The following is a 25,141-nucleotide window of genomic DNA, read 5'->3' on the forward strand; positions in this document are numbered from 1 at the left end:
TATACGCGTTATGGGTCTTGAATTCGTACCATCAGATATTCGCGGAGGTAACATCTCACTTGAACTTTTGAAGCGAGAGTCCAAGTGGATTTTCAATCTCAGGAGCCGGGCACCACTGGGATTAAATGAGGATCTTTTATTTACTGGTTTTTATAAACAGGTGTAATAAGTTTTGAATTTTTTGTGTGTTCCTTTTACAGAACCCTTATTCTTCAATCAGCTCGGCTTGATATCTACATCTTTATGATAGCCTTTCTTCTTGATGCCTCACTCCATTGGATAGGGGATTACTGGATCAACTCTGGAGCTTATTTGGACATTGTTGGATGCCTTATTGCATTACTCTATTTACGAATATCTGAAATGGATGGATCATTGGACTCTAGAAATCTACTGACCGTTGATTTACACTGTCTGGATGTTTATCTGTAATATATTTTTTATTACTTTCCTTTTTTTAGTGATTCTTAGAAATTTTTGTTTACTCTTGTCTCCATTAAGTTATGGGTGGAGCCTGTGGACCAATACTGCTATTCACAATCTTAGTGGTATATCTGGGGATTTATTGTCCTCCAGCCTTATTTTAGGCCTTGTTTTGGCCTTTTATAATTCTCTAACACTTTGGCGTCTGGATCAGTCATCTTTGTCCTTTTTGCATCAATTGATGCTCTTGGGTGGGCTCTCCTTTGTTGGACTCATTTTTTCCATTTCTTTGGGCTCAAGAAGAATATTGGACCTATTGTCTGAACTATCCTTCATGTAGCTCAGATTTGGATCTGTGGCTCTCTGTGTTAGTTATAATGTATATTATTGCTGATTTTCATATAGGCAAAGAGTCAGAGGGTCAGGTCGCTCGACGTCCACTAGGACTGTGCTCTCTTGATGTTAATAAATTTGTTATCTTTTGCTGATGACTTTTTTATACCGCCTCTCTATTGCTCAATGAGACAATAAATTTACATTTAGCTAGCATGTAAGTTTTTGCGTAGTTTGAACATGATCCTTTTTACTATGCTTAATATATCCACTTTGCTCCATCGTAACCATCAAATCCATCTTATAGTGGTTTATATGCTACATGTGTTGGCAGCGATGATAGCTATTTGATTGGCTCAGATGTGCTTATTTTGAATGGAGTTTTTATGGCGCTGTAGCTCCATTCATTGGTACATAATTCCTGCTGCTATTAATACATAAGTTCAGTATAATATGTGATAGCGAGATGCCTGTTGCATTGCCACTGTCTACGCCTCTGGATTGATCCCAGTTTTCACTCTGGGATACCCTTTTTCATTTTTTCAAGATTCTATCTTAGGACGTATGCGCAATACTGATAGGGTAATCTTCCGCTATTTTAAGTGGTGAATATGTGAGCTCCATGGTAATTTTGCCTGGGCAGGCGTCCTTGGTCTACGCAGGCAGTGATAACTCTGCATTATTACTTTATGTGCCTCTGGGCTAATCCCAGTATATCTCTGTCCATTGTATTTTAGTACACATGCGCGTGATAGTACAACTGCTGGGTAACTTGTGAGATAACTCTTCTCTGTTTTAAATAGAGAATATGAAGGTCCAATGGCAAGTTTGCCCGCTCATGCGCATTGGTTGATTTTTGCATCGCCACCGTACGCCTCAGGGTTAATCCCAGTTTTATTCTGGGATACCCCTTTTCTAAATGTTAAGATTTCATACTAGGATGCATGCGTAATATTGATAGGGTAACTTTTTGCTATAGGAAGTGAGGAAAACGTGAGTTCTATGGTAACCTTACCTGCGCTGGCGCATTGTGTCTGTGCACGTAGTGTTTATTCTGTACGCTTCTGGGTTAATCACAGTGTATCCCTGTCTATTGTATTTTAGGACGCATGCGCATGATGGTACTACTTATAATTTGTGAGATAACTCTCCTCTAGGTCTACTAAAGAGTGTGAAGGTCCAGTGGCAATTGTACCGGCGCATGCGTACTGGCTGATTTCGGTCATGTCCTTTGGAATGACCTTCTTCCGCAGGAAGTGATGACTATTAGCGTCTCTAGGGCCCAGATGGAGTGTATAGTCCCACCCTTTTACTGCACAGGCGCATTGGCCGATTTCGGCTAATGCCCCCGGTATGACCTTCTTCCGGGGGAAACAACATTGTCTCGCCCTTCTATCGCGCAGGCGCACTGGCCGATTTCGGCTACTGCCCCCGATATGACCTCTTTCCGGGGGAAGTGACGTTTGGGAATATTCCCTTGGCCTGGACGTGGCATCTAGTCCCGCCTCTCTGCATATGTGACCACACAGGTATTATCCGCAGCTGTTTCTTATTGTTTTGTTATTTTTTGCATATATATAGTACCTCTCTCAGACAAAATCTTTAGCCCCTGACGAAGCTACCTTGCGGTAGCGACACGCGTCGGGCACGTCCACAGGCTCCCCCTTGTTTGGGTATAGTATGCTGCCATAGCACCTAGTGCATATTGTATGCACTTTTTTGGAGGTTGTCCATTGGGCTCTGAATGTATAATGTCAGGGCACAGACATATGTCTTTATTTTTTACCTCCATACTATGTCCTTCTCTGATTTAGGGGGTTGTTTTGACATCTGATGCATGCCTTAGCACATTGTATTTTCATGGTTTTTGGTCCCACAGTGCATTTATCAATGTTTCATAAATAACTGTGATATTGCTAATACATTAATGCACTGTGTATATATTTATCGAGATTAGCGGTTTTTGCTTGATAGTGCTCCAATTGGGGTTTTCTAATATCTGTGTAATTGTACCATATGCTTGATATCACATGGTCCATTTGTCAGTTTCTATCATTACCTCAGATGAGAGGGGAGTCTGTTAGGGTTATATTATTAACCCACAAGGGTTTAATTGTCATTTTGTGACTTTTTAAATGTTTTTACATTGTCTTTTTGTCTGAGTGATCTAACAAAATTTACATGTTGAGTTTTGATAGTGGTGAACCCATTCCTTGGTCAGTATCTTTCTCTCTTTTTTTGCATTACTTCTTCATACTGACTATTGGTGTATCCCTGACTTTTATTAGTAGCGGTGCCCTCCTTACTCTTTGCTACTTGTAAAAGAGTAAATGGCAATTGACTAAGTAATGTAGAAGAAAATAATCCATACCACATAAATTGACAATAAGAAGGTGACAGCCATAAGCAGGGCGAGCAGCATTGTCAACACTAGCCATCCTACCAGAAAAACTACCAAAACAAGGTTACAAATGCTTTTGCCTCCAGAAAGCTTATTATTGGTAAGGAAGGGGAGGACATTTTGGACTATATGACAGATCACTCATCACAGCAACAGCAGGATGTTGTTACCTCTGAAATTGACAGTCAGTTTGAGCCAGTGTTCTGCAATAACCTCCCGTTCCACTGCCATAACAGTTAAACTTTTCAGCTGTTGACTTCCAGTTTGGTCATTGATATTTCTATCTTGACTAGTGACAATCAGAAGCCTTGTCTCCTAAAGAACAGCACTCTGGTTGTTGAGAAACAAAAACAGATTCTTACAGATGATCCGTTGGACGAGAACAGTCAGTATTTGGACTATTATGAGGAGTAGTGGTAGAGGACAATAAGACTCAGATGTCTTGCTTTGTTTTTGGTGATAACAGTAGCAGTGTCAGGGGCTCTGATACCATGATGGAGGTGCTAAGGGCACTAGTAGCAAAAATATTTCATATACTGAAGCAGCTTGCAAAGATGATAATTACATAGTAACATACTCGTAGTTAGCAAGGCCGAAAAAAGACATTTGTTCATCCAGTTCAGCCTATATTCCGTCAGAATAAATCCCCATATCTATGTCCTTTTAAAGAACCTAATAGCTGAAAGATACAATATTATTACGCTCCAGGAAGACATCAAGGCCTCTCTTGAACCACTCGACTCAGTTCACCATCACCACCGCCTCAGGCAAGGAATTCCAGATTCTCACTGCCCTAACAGTAAAGAATCCTCTTCTATGTTGGTGGAAAAACCTTTTCTCCTCCAGACGCAGAGAATGCCTCCTTGTGACCATCACATTGCTTGGTATAAACAGATTCTCGGAGAGATATTTGTATTGTCCCCTTATATACTTATACATAGTTATTAGATCGCCCCTCAGTTGTCTTTGTTTCTTGATTAAATAATCCTAATTTTGCTAATCTCTCTGGGTATTGTAGTTCCCCCATCCCCTTTACTAATTTTGTTGCCCTCCTTTGTACCCACTCTAGTTTCATTATATCCTTCCTGAGCACTGGTGCCCAAAACTGCATACAGTATTCCATGTGCGGTCTAAGGCTGGTTTCACACTTGCGTTTTTTTTCGTGGTATTTTAGCGCTAAAAAACGCATGCGTTTTTTTTTTCCTATACTTTGCATGGGATGCGCTTATGTGCGCATACACATGCGTTTGTATGTGTTTTTCCGCGCATGCGTTTTTTTGCGGTATGCGCTCGGGCGCACAAAATGCATCCTGTTGCATTTTTTGGGCGTCCGACTTGCCTCAAAAAAACGCATGCGCACGCAATGCGTTTTTTTACAGCAAGACACCCATTATAAGTCTATGGGTGCGCATATGTGCGCATTGGCATGCTTATGTATGCGTTTTTTTGCGCATGCGTTTTTTTTTTACCATTAGTTGGACAATGGAATTTAGGGGTTTGGGTTAGAGTTAGGGTTAGTTAAGGGGGTTTAGGGCTAGGGTTAGGGTTAGCTAGGGTTTAGGGTTAGGGTTATGGTTAGGGTTAGGGTTAGTATGGTTTGGTTAAGGGTTAGGGTTAGGGTCAGGGTTAGGGTTAGTATGGTTTGGTTAAGGGTTAGGGTCAGGGTTAGGGTTAGGGTCAGGGTTAGGGTTAGGGTTAGGGTCAGGGTTAGGGTTAGGGTTAGGGTTAGTAAAGTCATGGTTTGGGTTAGTGTGAGGGGCCACCTAATGTTGGAAAAAACGCAAACGCGGTAAAAACGCACTAAAAATGCATACAAACGCATAAAAACGCTGCGTTTTTTTCATGCATGCTCATAAAAATGCTTGAAAAAAACGCAGCATTTGTATGCGTTTGTATGCGTTTTTTCAATGCGTTTTTTTGTGGGAAAAACGCGCTGCAAAAAAAAGCAAGTGTGAAATTAGCCTAACAAGGGATTTGTACAGAGGCAGTAAAATGCTCTCAACATGTGTATTCAGACCTCTTATAATGCACCCCATGATCCTGTTTGCCTTAGCAGCCACTGCCTGGCACTGGCTGCTCCAGGTAAGTTTATCATTAACTAGGATCCCCAAGTCCTTCTCCATGTCAGATTTAACCAGTGGTTTACCGTTCAGTGTGTAATGGTGATATTGATTCCTTCTTCCCATGTGTATAACTTTACATTTATCATTGTTAAACTACATCTGCCACCTTTTGGTCCAAGTTTCTAACTTATCCAGATCCATCTGTAGCAGAATACCATCTTCTCTTGTATTGACTGCTTTACATAGTTTTGTATCATCTGCAGATATCGATGTTTTACTGTGCAAACCTTCTACCAGATTGTTAATAAATATGTTGAAGAGAATAGGTCCCAAAACCGACCCCTGCGGTACCTCACTGGTCACAGTGACCCAGAGAATATACCATTTATAATCACCCTCTGCTTTCTATCACTAAGCCAGTTATTTACCCATTTACACACATTTTCCCCCAGACCCAGCATTCTCACTTTGTGTACCAACCTCTTATGTGGCACTGCATCAAACACTGTGGAAAAGCGTTATTGATAATAGTGGTGATTATGACTGCTATGATGATGATTGTATGGCGGACAGGATCAGAGAACTAAATCAGGGTGACAAGGAGTTAGTGTCATCAGTGGAAGAGTGTGGTGGCATTGGTGGTACAAATAAAGTGAAGTTAATGTTCATCCAACAGATGAAATTGGTATTACCAGCTCTTGATGGAAAACTAGCCAGCAAAGTGAGCAAGAGTGTTCTCCTCCTCCTCATTAATGTCATTTTAATAGCTAGGCCATATCCACAAGTAGTACCAGGTTATTCTTATCATCATCATCATCATCAACTGCTTGTCAAACTATCAATTCTCATGCTCTTGGTTTTACATCATTGCATTGTCAGTTATTTGGAACTAATTGTGTTGCCAGGAAACAACAAAGTTGAGTCAAGTTATCTGGTTTTCTGTACAACACAAATAACTTCTACTTCACAGAATTGCCAGAAAAGTCACTCCTTAACTACTTAGTGGATTCAACTGCCTTTTGATAAATTATGGCATACTTTTAGTCTCATTGTAAGAAACCTAGATTCCACTATTTTTCAAAGAGAGTTAGTTCCTTGGAAGTGGAATTGTACTGCAAGGTGCTCTCCACCATCGACTCATGGAGCAGCAATGAAACTAGAGGCAGTAACTGTTTTTCATAAAGTACTTGGTTATTTCTCTGCATGGTAGAAATAATGCTCCGCCACAACATGGCCAGGAGCTAGTGACACCTATAAGATAGGGCACTAGGTCTGGTAATGGATCCTACACATGGTGGTGCTTATTTCATCCACATCCTCCTCAAAAGACATCTAGCTGAATCTAACAGCATTAGTCCATACTTAATGAAGCAGCCAGGGTCATTCATCTGGCTAATCGGTATTTGGACCTGTCCACTCTTTGCTAATCGTTACGCTGGCTGTCCATTCATTATAGGAGGGTTCCCCAACTCCAGTCCTCAAGGCCCACCAACAGATCATGTTTTCAGGATTTCCTTAGTATTGCTCTGGTGATAATTGCATCACCTGTGCAATACAAAGGAAATCCTTATAACATGATCTGTTGATGGGCCTTGAGGACTGGAGTTGGGGAACCCTGCATTATAGGATCAAATTCAAAGTACTTGTTCTCACCCACAAAGCTCTCCACAGTGCGGCACCCCCTTTCATCTCCTCCCTCATTTCTGTCTATCGGCCTAACTGACCGCTGCGCTCTGCAAACGACTTTCGACTAACCTCTTCACTAATCCGCACCTCTCATTCCCGACTCCAAGACTTCTCCCGCGCTGCGCCTATCCTCTGGAATTCTCTACCCAAAGAAATTAGGACTATCCACAATTTGCAAAGTTTTAGGCGCTCCCTCAAAACACATCTGTTCAGAGCGGCCTATCACGTGCACTAATCAAAGTCATTTTATGTGTAAGTGTGCGTGTGTAGCCCATTCACTATCCCCATCTATCCCCCACTCCCTCAAGATGGCTGGACCATCATTGTAAATACATCATTGTAAATATACACCTGTACTCTGTATCTCCCCCACATCATTGTAGATTGTAAGCTCTCATGAGCAGGGTCATCTTATTTTGCTTTGATTATTGTATTGTTAAGGTTGTTACCTATGACTTGTGTTTTGAAACTGTTAAACTGTAAAGCGCTACGGATTTGTTGGCACTATATATCTAAAGATTATTATTATTATTATAAAAGAAAGATCCTTCCACTTCTCACCATCACTCCTGTCATATGTATAAGCTGAAGAGCAACAATTCTGTCTTACAGGTAATTAGGTGACAGGGGCCACACAAAGGAGAAGTTACTTCCCTTCATTGAGAATCAAGTTTTGAGCTGGATGTTTTGCAAACTACATCTAGGCTATGTTTTGCGTGAACATTGCAGGAACATTTTGACGGTACTACATTTGAGTAACCTTACCCATTTTCCAAGCATGATACACTTCCTAAATTTATTGCTTGTGGCTAGAACAAGGTGGCTAAGTACATTCTTCAGGACTTATAGTAATAACATGAGTTGTCTTTGCACCTCTTAATCTGCAATTTTCCAGTTTGATAGATTTCCTCATTGCACATACTTAACCATCTACAGTATATGAGTTGAAGCTGGAGCTTGGTTTACTTTGAAATTTGCCATTGACAACTGATGAGGACCAGGACCATATGTCTCCTTTTGAGGCCTTTCGAAGAGGACACCGGGTTTGTAGGGACCACTCCGGCATTAATTATGTCAGCTCTTGATATATAAATAAGCTCAAATGCTCGAGTCACACGGACTATGTAATGTGAAGCAGTCTGTAAAGAAGAATGCGGAATTAAGAAGACTTGAGTAGGAGGAGTTTGATATTAAGAGGAATATTATTATGCTCATTATGATGATAATACCAATGGGAATGCTGGCCATGACCAAACCTTGTAGAACAAGACAGAGTGTCATTAGCCACACTGGGGCATATGAAAGGCTGCATGTACAGTTACTTCCATGCTGACTGGTGTATTATTAACATGATAAGGACAACTTTTGGATACTCATGCTTTCAGGAATGTTCTTTTGTTTCTGAAAGGAAGAGAAATTGGCACATAACAAGGATAAGCTCATTACCCAATGGCACAGCTGTTGCTGAGCTGTTGCCTGCCACCCATATGTCTGACCAGGAGGTTCTTCTATGCTCCCTACAGAATCAATGCTCCATCACCTCTGTCAGTGCTAATGTTACTACTGTCCAAGGCAAGACCCTGTAAAAAATTGGACATAGTGCATTACTTGTTATCTCACCTGCTGTGTTGACCTTAATCACATCAGCTAACGGAGATCCACCACCTAACAAGAAGAATCAGTCACCCCTGGACTATGTCCAGTAGAATTTCTACTGACCCAAGGAAATTCTTTTTCAGCAAAGTGGAGTGAAACAATGGCTGTGGCACTGCCTTCTCCAGCCTCCTGTGTGCCTTCAGAGGAGGTATTCAGTGTGGCAGATGACATTGTCACATCTACTGTAACTGGACAATAAGGGTAGAAATATAAAAAGAGATGCATTTTGAATGACAAGTTAAAAAGATATGGTTTCTCCTGTACTGTATACACCACATGTGTACAAACACTGGCATGACTGGCACATTTATTTAACCACTTTTTACTATAATATAAAAAATATACAGGTTTGGTATCCCTGTAATTGTACAGATCTGAAAAATCGTGTGGTCAGATCATTTTAACAGCAAAATAAAAACAAATCTAAAAAAATAATAGAGGATCTGCATTTTGTTCAACATTTTACTACACCCGGTATTTCATTGTATGACATTGTAAGGTTATTGCTGTTATTAAAGCTATTCATCCTACTAAAAAACAAGTGTTTAAATGGCTGCATCAGTTGAATTTTTAAACAAGTTTTGATACTTGGAAAAAGGGCAAGAGAAAACAAAAGTGAAAAGAAATCAAAATTCTCCCTGGCATGAAGGGGTTAAGGTATGCTTACAAAGATTCATTTTCTTTTATAGGATAAAAGAGATAATATTTATCAAGAAAGCATACTTCTCTTATAAACACTGACCATCTTGTGCTTAAATTAACTTAAAACTAAAGATAACAAAGATGAAGAAACACAGAATCTTCACAATCCGTCTCATCTTTGTAATCCACTGTAGCGCTGTGCTCAGCACTCCTGCGACGTGTCCCGTTCTGTCACCATGTGTCGACTCCGGTTTACTCACCACCAAGGCAACGGCGAGATCTCCGGCATGGTCACTTCCCTGCCTTGTTCCTCCACTGTGTACGCCACACTGTGTCTCAGCAGCATGCCTAGGGTGTGAGTAAGCGCACTCCCCTGTTTTTAAAGGGGGCAGCATACGCATGGTAAATACTCCCAGCAGATGCTGGGAAGCATTTAGTAAAATATTCTTGCACCTGCAAGGTGTCTCCCAGCCAATAGCTGGGAGACATCTTATATAAAAGGCATCCTCCCCTACTGGGAGGTGCCTGAGCAACCCCCATAGTTCTGTTAGGTGGTTGGTGGTTGCTGTATGTTACCAGGTCCCCTTTCCTAGTCTGATAGTTACTGGTGCCCTGTTTCCCAAGTTCCCACTAGTCTGCCATAGTTATCCCTTGTTTCCTGTGATCGCATCGGCGGTGTCCATACCCCGTGGCCACATTGGGGGTACCTGTCCGTCACCCTGCGGCTGATATCAGGCCAGAACTGTGACCTGTCTCTGTGTCCATTCTGTGTAAACTTGTCTGGAGAGGCTGTCCTGTCTGAACTTGCCCCAAAAGGCTGCCCTGTCCAAACTTGCCCAAGAGGCTGCCCTGTCTGAACTTGCTCCAAGAGGCTGTTCTGTCTGAATTTGTTCCAAGTGGCCACCCTGCTCTTTCTGAGAATCAGAAGTAGCATATCTGCCCCTTGGGGTCAGAAGCTATGGTTGAACGTCGCTCTGGAGTGGCACCTAGGAGCAACCTGCTGCACAAGTTTGATCTTACTAGTAGAGGCTTCAGCAAACACCGAGGTAGCTGCTTAGTCACACCCCTTCAGGGTAAGTCTGGTCTGTGGCACAGTGGATCCATGAACCACGTGGCCACCTAGGAGAGTAACATCCAATATTTATATCCCATGGTCTCATATTAATTTCAAAAAGGTTTTACCCAAAATTAGTATAATCTTTTGAGAAGTGTGCATCTTATGAATTAAATGAACCAATCAACTCCCAAGCCCTGATTTTTACACAACTAAAATAACTTTGACTATTAAAAGTAAAAAGACAATGCAAAGTGGAAATTCTATAAATTATGTGCATTCTGCATACCTGCAGTCTAAAGAGCACATGTAACGTCCCATGTAGAGCTTGTAAATATCACTGTAACAAACACATTAATATAAGTTAAAGTAACAAATTGTACAAATTGTAGTTCTGTGTCAGATTTTACACACACAATTATCAATTTTGTCTGTAAACCATGAAACTTTCTAGACTTGCTGAATAAATTAAACAATTTCTCCATGATTGTCATCATTTTTGTGATATATGGAAATAATCACACATCTATAACAAGCATAACCCTGCTCCAGGATGTTCTTTTGACCCTTACAAATATCTTTATTTCTGCTTTGTGATTGGATAAATGCATGTATATAAGCCTGACCTGACATGATGGTTGGCATGCATCTCAGCAAAGGGCAAGTCCTCCCAATATTGTAGACTTATCTTAACATGGATAAGAATATGTACATGCTTCTTCTACTTTTTGTAGTGGGTCCAGTGACAAGTCTACCTCTATCTCCGTCATTACAGGTAAGATACATATTTATGTCCTCATTAAAATATTATCTTCTCAAATGTTCTGTGATTCTCCAACATTCTTTAAGCTTTCCTTTACTTTGGCTTAATGGTAGACAACATGAGGACAGTATGGCCATCTATTATTTTTTAACTACTACTACTACAATTTTTTACAGGGAATACGGTTTATTTTTTAATATTACTGCTAAGTAAATTTTGTGGCATCTTTAACTTCCAAATTGCAGAATGTTTCATGAGTTTGAGAGAATGTTGATTATTGAGTTTTTAAGAGTTTTAGAGAAGTTGCTTTCTTCTCAAGTGTTCGTAAGTCCTTGTTCACTTTATGGATTCTCATTCTATTATTATTTATTTATATAGCACCATTAATTCCATGGTGCTTACATGAGACGGGGTAACATCAAAATACAATTATCACTTACAGTAAACAAAACTAACAATGGCAGACTGGTAGAGAGGGAAGAGGACATACATTCTACTGGATTATGGGGAAGGAGACAGTAGGTTGGGGATGCAGTAGCCCCGATGATGTTGCGGTGGCTGTGTGGTCATTACAGGTTGTAAGTTTTTTGAAGAGAAGGGTTTTCAGGCTCCGTTTGAAGGATCCAAATGTGGTGGATAACCGGATGTGTTGGGACACAGAATTCCAGAGGATGGAGGATATTCGAGAGAAGTCTTGGAGGCCATTGGATGAGGAGCGAAAAAGCATGGAGGAGAGAAGGAGGTCTTGGGAAGACCGGAGATTACGTGAGGGAAGATAATGAGAGATTTGTTCAGAAATATACGGAGGAGAAAGGTTATTGATGTTTTTGTAGGACAGTGTTAGTAGTGTATGCAAAACAGAAGCCGCGGAGACACCATCACATGTTTCTCAACGCAAGCAATGACTAGCCAGGTCTTTCCCCGGGAAGGAACAACCACGGGAAGGGCAGTCTCCAATGAAGGAGATGTTGATCTCCATGAGTTCATTCATCCTCATTTTTCACAGTCTTTTACTAGGCATTGCTCCTACCAGCCAGTTTCCTACTCCACACTGATGAGGGGCAATACCCAGAAACAGCTGTCTGTGGATGGATACCATGTTTTGGCATAGGTGGTTTCCTTCATTGGAGACTGCCCTTCCCGTGGTTGTTCCTTCCCGGGGAAAGACCTGGCTGGTCATTGCTTGCATTGAGAAACATGTGATGGTGTCTCCGCGGCTTCTGTTTTGCATGTTTTGCATATTTCCCATAAGGGATGGGGGCAGTGCTCTAGAATCACTGCGTTGAGAAACACTTGATGGTGTCTCCGCAGTGTTGGATGTTGATCTCCATGAGTTCACTCATCCTCATTTTTCACAGTGTTAGTAGTGTAAACTGGATACACTGGGAAATTGGGAGCCAGTGAAGGGATTTTCAAAGAGGGTAAGCAGGAGTGTAGCAAGGAGAGAGATTAATTAGTTGGGCAGCAGAGTTAAGGACGGACTGGAGGTTTGCGAGAGTGTTAGAAGGTGGGCCACAGAGGAGGATGTTGCAGTAGTCGAGGCGGGAGATGATGAGGACATGCACAAGCATTTTGGTAGAGTGAGGGTTGAGGAAAGGATGGATTCTGGAAATATTTTTGAGCTGGAGGCGACAGGAGGTGGCGAGAGCTTGGATGTGGGGTTTGAAGGATAGGGCAGAGTCAATCAGTTCATTCTATAACGTCTATTTTTGCACAATTCATCCAAAATTGTTTTTTTGCTTTAATGTGTGTTTAATTAGAAAGCAAATATATTCATGATTGTCTTGTTAGTGCATAACATTCTATCCTTCATATCTTGACCTTTATGTACAGCAAACATTTCCTATAGTGAAGCTAATAATTGTACATATTTTGTCAACAGTTTTCCATTTCTGGCTTAAAGAAAAATGGTAAGCACTTTACTGTATGTCATTTAGGCTATTCTTCAAAGTCTATAGTTACTTTTAGTTTTAAGATTTGTCTTTTTATATAGTTTTATATTCAAAATGTGAAGTTCAAAGAATTTCTAATAATTCACTGTGAAGGTAAAAAAAATTGTAATATTTATTTAACAAGAAATTTGCTTTATCCTCTACTTATGAGCCTGTTCTCCTATTCCTCCTGAAATGAAGATTCACTTTGGAAATAAGTCTCCATTTATCGCATATTAGCTGCGGCCACCGCCATTAGGGGCTTATCTACAGCATTCTGTAATTAATGGTAAAGAAAGGCAATGACACTTGTAAAGAATTAAAAATGGTATTTTACTTCAAAGAACATCAACATTGCATTCATCACCTTCCAAAATACCTCTAATTTATCCCTCGCTCGCTCTATTTTCCCATTTTCCCCTATCAATTGATACTCTCTATTATTCTCATTCCTTCAAAAACTATGCAATATTCACTGCAGTTCTTTAGAATTTGTTCAGTGCTTTATGGCTTTATATCACTATCTATATGGCTAATCTTTGTGATTTTACATTCTTTCAGTATCCAGATTCACCCCGAATTGTCTGCTGCATTCCTTGCCTTTGCTTTCACACAGGCTGTTAAAGTCCCTTCAGATTGTTTGTGCTATGCCGTGTGATGTGATAACTTAATTTACACATTTCATAAAACTAGTAAATATATTTCTATTATTTGCCCTATGCTTTCAATAAACCATTAAATGATAAGTAAAAAAATGATAAATATTAGAGATGAGAAAACTAATTCTAATTGGATAAAATTAGTGTAAGAGCTTTAGAATTTTGCTGAAGCCTACAAATTTGAACTATATGTAATTCAGTTTTCGTGAATCGCTTAAAATCGCTTCAGGGCATCTTACAGAATGCATAGAATGATCACATCCTATGGTTTATCACAGTCAATCAATGACAATCTTCATAGGTAGAAGAGCAGAAGTAAGCAATTCAGTAGCCATTTTGTGGTAAATCTGGATAGTGACAGGACATCACATCTCACAGATTCACCATTGAAGCAGAGATAGATTGGCAAGACACTGTACACTTTGTAACAGAACAGGCGTTAAGACAATTATGAAAAGAGAAGGAAGACAATTAGTGTGTGAGTTGGAGAGAATAATATAGACTGTATTGCTTCCAAGAAAGAGAGGTAGCAGAATCACTTTGTGAGGAAGTGGCATAGCTGGCATCTGCTGTTTGCAGGTTAGTGTCGCTTTAAGGCTTCAGCATTTAGTCACACATTTTCATTGTATTTATAAAGGAGCAAGCCACCAATATTACTGATTGCAAAAATATATTCTGAGGTCACTGTGATATAACTAAGATCGTGCTCGTACTAAAGAACTCGAAAGAGATTCTACGCTATCCAAGAAGAAATCATGGGGTCATACATTTCTTTTCAAAGCATTATAAAGGCTTTAGAGCATTTTAAATTTGTAGAGATTCGACTTGCAGAGAATTCAATTTTTCAGCCAAATTTGGTGAATCAAGCTAAACTGAAAGTCAGTTATCTCCAATAAATGCTAATATTGTGAATAACATTATATTCATAATTCTAAATATATATATATACTAGCTGAAGAGCCCGGCGCTGCCCGGGTATAGTAACCAACTGTGGTTAGTTATAGAAAATTATAATTATCCTCCATCCCATAATCCCGTGCCCATATACCCATCATACATATCCACGATCCCATAGGCCCGTGCCCATATACCCATCATACATATCCTCCATCCCATAGTCGAGTTCCCATATACCCATCACACATCCTCCATCCCATAGTCCCATGCCCATATACCCATCACACATCCTCCATCCCATAGTCCCATGCCCATATACCCATCACACATCCTGCATCCCATAGTCCCGTGCCCATATACATATCTGCCATCCCATAGTCCCGTACCCATATACCCGTCAAACATATGCTCCATCCCATAGTCCAGTGCTCATATACCCATCACACATCCTCCATCCCATAGTCCCGTGCCCATATACATATCCGCCATCCCATAGTCCCGTGCCCATATACCCGTCATACATATCCTCTATCCCATAGTCCAGTGCCCATATACCCATCACACATCCTCCATCCCATAGTCCCATGCCCATATACATATCCACCATCCCATAGTCCCGTGCCCATATACCCATCATACATATCCTCCATCCCATAGCCCCGTGACCATATACATATCCTCCATCCCATAGTCCTGTGCCCATATACCGATCATACATCCTCTATCCCATAGTCCCATGCCCATATACCCATCACACATCCTCCATCCCATAGTCTCATGCCCATATACCCATCATACATATCCTCCATCCCATAGTCGAGTGCCCATATACCCATCACACATCCTCCATCCCATAGGCCAGTGCCCATATACCCATCACACATCCTCCATCCCATAGGCCAGTGCCCATTTACCCATCATACATATCCTCCATCCCATAGTCAAGTGCCCATATACCCATCACACATCCTCTATCCCATAGTCCCATGCCCATATACCCATCACACATCCTCCATCCCATAGTCCCATGCCCATATACCCATCATACATATTCACCATTCCATAGTCGAGTGCCCATATACCCATCATACATATCCGCCATCCCATAGTCCTGTGCCCATATAACTGTCATACATATCCTCCATCCCATAGTCCAGTGCCCATATACCCATCACACATCCTCCATCCCATAGTCCCATGCCCATATACCCGTCATACATATCGTCCATCCCATAGTCCCGTGCCCATATACCCATCATACATATCCACCATCCCATAGGCCCGTGCCCATATACCCGTCTTACATATCCTCCATCCCATAGTCCAGTGCCCATATACCCATCACACATCCTCCATCCCATAGTCAACCATTATGACATCATAATGAGCGTCGGCAGGTCTTGCAACCTCTGATGACATCAGCGTCGCCATGGCAACCATTGTTACATCATAATGAGGGGCGGGGCTTGATATGCACACACTGCTTCCCCAGTATGCAAATAGGGGCATTGTGACATCATAATGAGGGGCGGGGCTTGACGCGCACACACTTTTTCCCCAGTATGTAGATAGGGGCAAAATTGTTTGGTGAATTGGAACGTGCACGGTTAAAATTTTGCCTCACAACATAGCCTAGGACGCTCTCGGGGTCCAGACGTGTGACTGTGCCAAATTTTGTGGCTGTAGCTGCGACGGTGCGGATGCCTATCCCGGACATACACACATACACACAAACACACATACATACATACACACATACATACACACTTTGAGCTTTATATATTATATATACATATACATAATTGTAACTACCGTATATACTCGAATATAAGTCGAGATTTTCAGCCCAAAAAATTGGGCTGAAAGTCCCCCTCTCGACTTATATTCGAGTCATATACAAAGGGGTCGGAGGGGGCGGATGTGTCAGGTCATACTTACCCGTCCTGACGCTGTCTTGAGCCCCCAGCTTCTCCCCGTGCTCTCTCTTCCTGCCTTCAGCGGTCACGTGGTGCCGCTCATTAAAACTCATCAATATGCGCATATTGATGAGTTTTAATGAGCGGCACCACGTGACCGCTGAAGGCAGTTAGAGAGAGCGCGGAGAAGCTGGGGGCTCAAGACAGCGTCAGGACGGGTAAGTACAGCGATACTCACCTGTCCTGCGTCCATGGCTGCTTGCTGCTGTCTGTCATCGGTTAGTGACTTCAGACAGCAGAGGGCGCGGTGATGTGATTAGTGCGCGCCGCGCCCCCTGCAGTCTGAACGTCACTGACTGATGACGTGGCAGATAGCGGTGAGCAGCCATGGACGCAGGACAGGTGAGAATCTGACACCCAGCGACGGAGAGTTGAGTATGTCATTTTTTTTATTTATACATGCAGCAGCAGCAGCGGCAGCACATGGGGGAATAATCTAAGGAGCTTCTTATGGGGGCAGCATATGGGGGAACAATATGGAGCTTCTTGTGGGGGCAGCATATGAGGGAACAATATATGGAGCTTCTTATGGGGGGGCAGCATATGGGGGAATAATCTGGAGCTTCTTGTGGGGGCAGCATATGAGGGAACAATCTATGGAGCTTCTTATGGGAGCAGCATATGGGGGAATAATCTATGGAGTTTCTTCTGAGGACACCATATGGGGGAATAATCTATGGAGCATTTCCCACCCTAGACTTATACTCGAGTCAATAAGTTCTCCCAGTTTTTTGTGGCAAAATTAGGGGGGTCGACTTATACTCGGATCGACTTATACTCGAGTATATACGGTAATAAATATATTTCTGCTAAAAAAAATAATGGTTGAGGAAAAATCTACAATGTATAATTATGTCTACATGCTTTAAGTTGCAGATATTAAAGAAGAAGAAGAACCTGAAGGTGTCTTTAGTAAGATACTGAAGGCAAACAAAGGCTTAGGTAAAAGCATATTATTGCATCCAGCAGCAAATATAAGTTACATAGTTTAAACATTACAAATCTTATTTTAAGCACTGACATTGAGTAAAGATTTTACTGGTAGCTTAAATAAGACTTGTTACCAGATCAGAAGAATTCAGTTATTGATCTTGCTTTATTCCTGCTGCTTCCATGAGTGCTCCAAGTTTTGGTTTATATTTTTAACATTAGTCAAATATTTCCAAAGACATGGATCTCTTTTTTTCTAGTGCTAGTTTTTTATGGCATTTATAAACTGGTGCGGCTCACCGAGTAATAATGCAGAGCAACCTAAAGACACACTCAGGAGGATCCTGTGAGTTTACACCACTTGTAAAGACCACTAAATACCATAAAATCTTGAACCAAATAAAGAGGCCTATTAATTATGGAAGCATACGTCATGGACCATCTCCGGGACTCAGTGCGGTCATCTCTGGCTGTTGATCAGTTTCCCGCTCTGTGGGACCAAAGCTTTTGTTTCCTCTGTCCAACTGCTGATAATACTTGGCCAGGGCTAAAACCTCTTGTCAGTTCCCAGTGGGACTTTTGTGGCCTGTCAAGGTTCCTTCACTGCCCTGTACTCACTTATCCATGGACTTTGTCACTAATCTGCCTATTCCAGAGGAGGAAAATCTTACTTCCCAACATAATTAAAGCCAGGAAGGAGGGGGTCATTTAGTAACCAGTGACCAGGTCAAAAAAAGTGCCAACCTTAGACATAGAAGGGTGCCTGTCTTTAGGGAGGGGAAATTTATGTGGTTTTCACCCTGGAATAATTTACATATTAACTTCTTCATGTCCTAAGCTTTTTCAGTTTCACGTTTTTGTTTTTTGCTCCCATTCTTCAAAGAGCCATATCTTTTTTATTTTTCAGTTAATATGGCCATGTGAGGGCTTGATTTTTGCAGGATGAGTTGTACTTTTAAAAGACATCATTGCTTTTAACTTACGTGTCCTGGAAAATGAGAAAAAAATTCAAAGTGTGGTGAAATTGCAAAAAAAGTGCAATTCCACACTGTTTTTTGCTTTTTTTTTCACCATGTTCACTAAATGCTAAAACTGGCCTGCCAGTATGATTCTCCAGGTCATTACAAGTTCATAGATACTAAACATGTCTAGATTCTTTATTATCTAAGTAGTAAAAAAAATTCCAAACTTTGTTAAAAAAAAATTGTGCCATTTTCTGATACCAGTAGTGTCTTTATTTTTCACGATCTCTGGTTGTGTGAGGGCTTATTTTTTGCGTGCTGAGCTGATGTTTTTAATGATATTTTGGTGCAGATGCGATCTTTTGATTACCCGTTGTTGCATTTTATTACAATGTCACTTGTGACCAAAAAAAAGGTACTTCTGGTATTTTTACTTTTTTCTTGCTACACCGTTTAGCGATCAGATTAGTCCTTTTTTTATTGATAGATTGGGCGATTCTCAATGCGGCAATATCAATTGATTTTTGTATTGCTTTATTTTGAATGGGGCGAAAGGGGGGTTATTTTAACTTTTTTTTTAATATTTTTAAAAACATTTATTTTTTCCTCTTGGCATGCTTCAATAGTCTCCATAGAAGACTAGAAGCAGCCATAACCTGATTGGCTCTGCTACATACAGGCGATGATCAGATCACCTATATTTAGCAGAATTACTCACTTGCTTTGAGCGCCGAATACTGGGCAGTGCTCATAGCAATCCAGCAGTGTCAACCATCCATAGAGGTCTCCAGGAGACCTCTGGTTGTCATGCCAACCTATCTGTGACCTATGATCACATGACGGGGTCACTGATTGGCGGATTTCCAGTCTGATGGCTGGAATCACGTGTTAAATGCTGCTGTCAGAGTTTGACAGGGACATTTTATTGGCTAATAGCCATGGATGGATCGCGATTCATCCCGCGGCTATTCTGGGCACATGTCAGCTGTTCAAAACAGCTGACATGTGCCAGGAAAGATGTCGGCTCACCACTGGAGCCCACGTCAAAGGTAGGGAGTCTGACAGCGGCATAAATGCAAGCCCGATGTCAGAAAGGAGTTAAGGTGGCTTCTAGGAGGTTTGCTCCAAATTTTTTATGTCCTTAGAGGATTACAAAAATTTTGAATTTTTGGAGCTTGGAAAATCAGCAACTCCTTCCATTCATCCCTTTTAAAGAAATTTTAAAGAACAACTCGTCCCTGATGCATTACTGAGGTGGAAGGAATAGGGAGTATAAAATAGAGCGAGTAGTACGATACCTTCGGGTCAGGCACTATTTGCAGTATCTCATCAGATGGAAGGGTTACAGGTTAAACGGTAAGATATAGATGTGGATCATATAATAAGTGTTTCATCAGCATTGTCAGAGGATGGTGGTTTTTGAGGGCCCAGTGGTTCCTAGTAGAAGGGGGTACTGCTTTGGCTCGTTTCCCTCACCTCCTCTCTTTATCTAACAGGACTCTTTATTTATGCAGCACCATACATAGGTTCTTTTTGTGTCCAGCGGACGATGGGGTTACCATGTGGTGAACATATTTGACTCCTATGGCTATTAAGCCTTTATATATTCACCTCTCTTTTCTCTGCAGGACCCTGTTCCAAATACCAGGTTGTATATAACAGCAGTTTTCTTTGAGCGTAGAATGTGAGATTCCTCAGGTCTGTTTTCCCTTTTATTATACCCTATCTCTGGATCAAACCCTGGGACTTTTGGGAATTTATTTGAGTTTTATCTCATGAGTCAGCTCGAGTTTGTATTTTTTACATGTGCATGCTGTTGTGGATATGGCCTTTTTAACACCCATTTGGGATACCCACGGATATGCTGTTACTTATAGCCTATCTACCAGGTTGCAATTATTAGGCTGGAGTCACACTGCTGTATTTCTCGTGTGATAATCACATCGCACTACATGGACTGGCAGGCACCTCTTCTGACCTGAGCATGACAGCATGATGGATTATATGCAGCTGTCAAGCTCAGGTCAGGAGAGCGGACAGCCAGTGCGAGTTTTATGATGCGATTCTCGCAGAGAAATACGGCAGTCTGTCTATGCCCATAGGGTACAAGTTGCACATGGTGTAGGCATGGTTCATTGTATATTATACATTGTTTTTTGAATTTACTATTTTTGCATATTTTGTAATTGCCATGATTAAATTGTCCTGATTAGTTGGCTTATATTTACTGACTGCATGAGCTTAATGGACCTATTGAGTCCGATTTCTTTGGGGGTGCTGGTTATTGGGTTGTGTTTTGTATTTTAAATGTTTATAATTTTATCGTGTTCAAATAAAGGTTTTTTTCTCTTACCTTTTATTCTGTGGATGTGCATACCATTATTAGTCTAGTCTTTTTTCTCCTCTTTTTGGCTCAGTTGTTGTACAGACTAGGTATTGCACTCCGTCTTAATATTTAGGCATTATTGACTGTGGTGCACCCTTTCTCTTTTCTCTCGTGGCTCGTTTACGGGACTCGATATGGTGATCTCTGGCTGTGGTTCAACTTCTCTCTCTGTTGGACCACAGTGTTTTCTCTGTCCAACTGCTGATAATGTTCTTTCTTTGTTTTACTGTGTTGCTTACTTGCAGGTGTTTTCACTTCCTCATTTTGTTTTGTCCTATCACATCTTGAGAAGGGCTAATTATAGTCTCCTGGAACTTGCAGTCTTTGCTGGCTATATTTCAAGTTTGATGGTGTTTGGATGCCCAGAGTCGCAGCGGTGATTATCTTACCAGGCTAATCTCTGTTGCTTTTCTTACGGTGTGTTTGTTATTTTTCTTTGACCATTAGGGTCTGGGTGGTTTTCATCATATTACGTTTGTTGTTTGTTTAATTCTTTTTATTTTCTTCCATCTTTCCTGTGTGACTGTGTGACCATGTCCTTAGACTTTCTTCAAAGGTAGGTACCTGTGATGTGCAGATTTATCATCTCTCCTGGTTCATACATGTCCCTTGTGAGTGTGCTTATACAGTCATAACAGCATAGCAGGGGAGCAGCAGGAAGCAGCAGTAATTAAATAAGAACAAATATTGGCCATTTTTGATCTGGTGACTAGTCATCTTCATCTTCATAAATAAAACTGTTTTATGGAATCATGAATAGCACTCAAACTTATAATGTTATATATTGGAAGCTCATGTTATATGAGTTGTTAGCTTCTTTGTAAAATGTACATCAATCTTCGCAACTTACTTTACTTTGAAGCTTATGTTCAGCCATTACTCATCTATCTATGGTTCATAAGACCCATTTGTGTAAGATCTGATAAATGCAAGTGATTTTTATGCTGAGAAGATTTTTATTGTACAAGATAGTCAGTTACGGTATATAAAAAATAGTATTTAAAATGTCACTATCTTCTACATCTAGAAAATATCTTGCCATTACAAGAAGGTGACATTTTGGTGAAAACTGGACGCAGTGCTATGAGCTGTACAGCCTGCAAGTGGCCCAAATCTGCAGATGGCACAGTCATTGTACCCTACAATTTCTCAGCTCCTTACAGTGAGTTTCCTGGATTACTATTTACCTAAGGTGACCATGCCAACTGTCCAACAAAAGATTTATTGTAAAAATATTCTTGTAACTCCAGATGATAATCAACGCAAGCTGTTTCAGAGCGCCATGGATGAGTATGAATTACTTACCTGTGTGCGGTTTGTGCCTCGGAAGGAAGAAACAAGTTTCATCAATTTTGGGTCTGGGAATGGGTAGGTTGTACTTTCAAATTTTATAAAGTTTTGAGTAAAAGATTACGTTAGTTCTTGCGTATTAATATAATATATTCTTGTAGGCATATATGTGGACAACTTTTTTCATGTATAAAATGTATACTAAGTTACCAAATATAGTCAAATCTTGTGGCAGATGCAGAAAGAATGGGAATTAGTAAGAACATAGAGGAAGAAGGAGGGCTATAAACACTCACAAGATGATTAGGTTAACGAATAATATTACAGTTGAAAAAAGACACATAGAGGTACTGTTCAATCGAGAAGTGGGAGAGACTAATACACCCAGATCCTTCTCTACAAGTGACGCTCCTTGTTTAACTTCGTCTAGAACATAAGGTACTCACAGAATGTTAGTGCCCAGACTAATAACCTTACATTTATTCATGTCGAACCTTATCTTCCAAGTCAATGCACACTCAGTTTATCCAAGCTACTATTAATCCCATTTTATCAAAAAGCAAGGATGATCGCTAAGTGGCTCATTGGACATTTTGGGTCAATGGCCAGGAAACTCCCATTGAAAACACATAACAAGTGAGTGGACAAGCAAAGACATCAAATCATGATAAATTTCAAGCACCTTGGCAAGAATTGGTGTCCATCAGTCATGATTTGCTCCAGAAAACAATACTCTGCATACCAGAGTAAATTAAGGAAGCCTTGAAAAAATTTTTCAGCATTGAAAATTTTAGTTTTTGTAGATACTTGATGCATTTGTTAATAACAGTTTAAACTTGTGAAATGCTTATAATTGTACTTCAGTAACTATCTAAACATCTAACTTCAAGACCTAAAAACACTGACGGAGAAACTTTGTGAAAACAATAAGTTGCTTCAGTTTCAAAATATTGGACAAGACTATAAAAAAAATGAATTGTTAGTGGTGAGGCCCACATCATTTTTACTCTCTCTGTAGATAGAAAAATGTGTTATAAAATCAGTATAAACCCAATTACAGCAAAACTAAATCAATGTTAGAAACATGGTTTATTGTTTTAAAATGATTCATTTGGGCTACAGTAGAATAGAATGTGGTTGGAATATTAGGGATTACTGTTGGTGTTTCTTCCAATATAATACAAAATATAATTATTGTATCTTGTAATTTAACCTTTCTCCTGATTCTAATAATGATAGGAGGATTTCATAAAGTCTCATTTCCTCTCCACGTTTAGGTGTCACTCAATTATTGGGCGATCAGGTGGCAAACAGGCTGTTGGGTTAGATATGTATGGTTGTATGTATAGAGCAACCATACAACATGAGCTAAACCATGTCCTGGGCTTTGTACATGAGCATATGAGAAGTGACCGTGACAGCTATGTCACCATCATGTACCAGTATATATCACCAGGTAATGACCTCACCATGAGTACTTAAACATACTCTCATTCAGATGTGCCCATCTTAAGACAAACAATTGATGTGAGAGAAATATTAATTTGGAGCTAGGAATGTTCATTTGGAATTTGTCAAATACAGCTGCCTATATAGGAAGTCAATGTGTGATGAAGCATACTATAATTAATTGACTTTCCAAAACATATATGCAACAAAATTTGAGCTAAAGTAAAGACTTTTAATTTACATGCCACTGCTACCAGCTACATGCAGTGTTCCCACCACCCCAACGCATGTTTCATTATATCTTCATCAGTAGGTGTGTCTGTACATTTGGTGTTCCCATTATTGTAAGATCGAGACTAATACAGATGTCTTGTCTTCCAGGTTATGCTCCAAACTTTAATAAGGCAAACACTAATAATCTTGGTCTGGAGTACGACTACTCCTCAGTGATGCATTACGAAAGGTAAATTAAGGGTTAGTGACATCAGGAATTATGCATGGTTACTAGAAAGACGAATACTAATAAAAATATGGAATCTTCTATTCTATGATGAATTATTCTGTCACAAACTCACATTTCCACAAATTTTTCTATCTCCTGTATCAACCAGGTATTCATTTAGTAACACTTCAGGACAAGCCACTATTGTCCCCAAACCTGATCCCAATGTCCCAATTGGACAAAGCGTTGGACTGAGTGCTCTAGATATTTCTAAAATCAACCGATTTTATCAGTGCGGTAAGTTCTTGCAGTTCTTCATTTTTCAAAAAGTTGCATCTAAAGTTTATCAGATCAGGACAATAGAAGCATAATGGGATATTAAAGATGTTTTTATTCATATACAGCCGCATGTAAAAGTTTGGGCACCCCTGGTCAAATTTACTATTATTGTGAACATTTAAGCAAGTTGAAGATGAAATGATCTCTAAATGGCCTAAAGTTAAAGATTGCACATTTCTTGAGTATTTTAGGAAAAAAAAAAATAATATATATTTCATCTTTTACATTTTCAAAATTAAAAAATGGAATATTGGCTTATGCAAAAATTTTGGCATCCTGCATGGTTAGTACATAGCACCCCCTTTTTAATGTGTCACAGCTTGCAAACGCTTGTTGTAGCAAATCAATACTTTTTCAAATATTGTTTGAGAGATTCATTCTTCCTTGGAAACTTCTTCCAGTTCTGTGAGATTTATGGGTCATCTTGCAACAACTACTATTTTTGAGGTCAAGTCACAGATATTCAATGATGTTCAAATCAGTGGACTGTGGGGGCCATTGTAAAACCTTTTGTTTGCGCCTTTTGTGGTGGTCTATTGTTGATTTTGAAAATATCTTTACGATCATTGCTAGAGATGGGCGAGCAGTAAAATGCTCGGATGCTCGTTACGCAAACCGAGCCATTCCTAATGCTCACATCCTTGTGTTGATTAACGTAACGAGTATAATGGGAGTCAATGGGAAATCGGAGTATTTTTCTGGCAGACCCTACAAGGAGGTCTGGGAGGCAGTAAAAATGTGAAATAAATGGAAAAATGCTAAATAGAAGGCGAACAGAATGGGGAAGACACCTGGAAGCATATCTGACTCCCAAATTGCTGCTGAGAACAATGTTGTCACACTTTAGGCTATGTGCCCA

At 40.3% G+C, this 25,141-nt stretch overlaps 1 protein-coding gene across 2 annotated transcripts in view; it reads left to right on the forward strand.

Moving 5' to 3' along the window:
* Nucleotides 1–10,847: 10,847 nt before the first annotated feature.
* Nucleotides 10,848–25,141, forward strand: part of LOC141083085 (embryonic protein UVS.2-like) — a 68,232-nt gene continuing 53,938 nt past the window's right edge. The window contains exons 1-8 of one of the 2 annotated variants that reach the window (XM_073567255.1): nt 10,848–11,033; nt 12,904–12,931; nt 17,355–17,426; nt 21,790–21,924; nt 22,013–22,130; nt 23,330–23,508; nt 23,883–23,964; nt 24,113–24,240. In XM_073567255.1, coding sequence (XP_073423356.1) covers nt 10,953–11,033; nt 12,904–12,931; nt 17,355–17,426; nt 21,790–21,924; nt 22,013–22,130; nt 23,330–23,508; nt 23,883–23,964; nt 24,113–24,240 — 823 coding nt within the window. In that variant the 5' untranslated portion in view covers nt 10,848–10,952. Of the gene's footprint in view, nt 11,034–12,903; nt 12,932–17,354; nt 17,427–21,048; nt 21,319–21,789; nt 21,925–22,012; nt 22,131–23,329; nt 23,509–23,882; nt 23,965–24,112; nt 24,241–25,141 lie in introns of those variants that run through there. The other variant, XM_073567256.1, reaches the window with a different exon arrangement.

This window comes from Dendrobates tinctorius, unplaced genomic scaffold (genome assembly GCF_039654945.1).
Source record: "Dendrobates tinctorius isolate UK_male_01 unplaced genomic scaffold, ASM3965494v1 ptg000019l, whole genome shotgun sequence".
Lineage (NCBI taxonomy): Eukaryota > Metazoa > Chordata > Amphibia > Anura > Dendrobatidae > Dendrobates > Dendrobates tinctorius.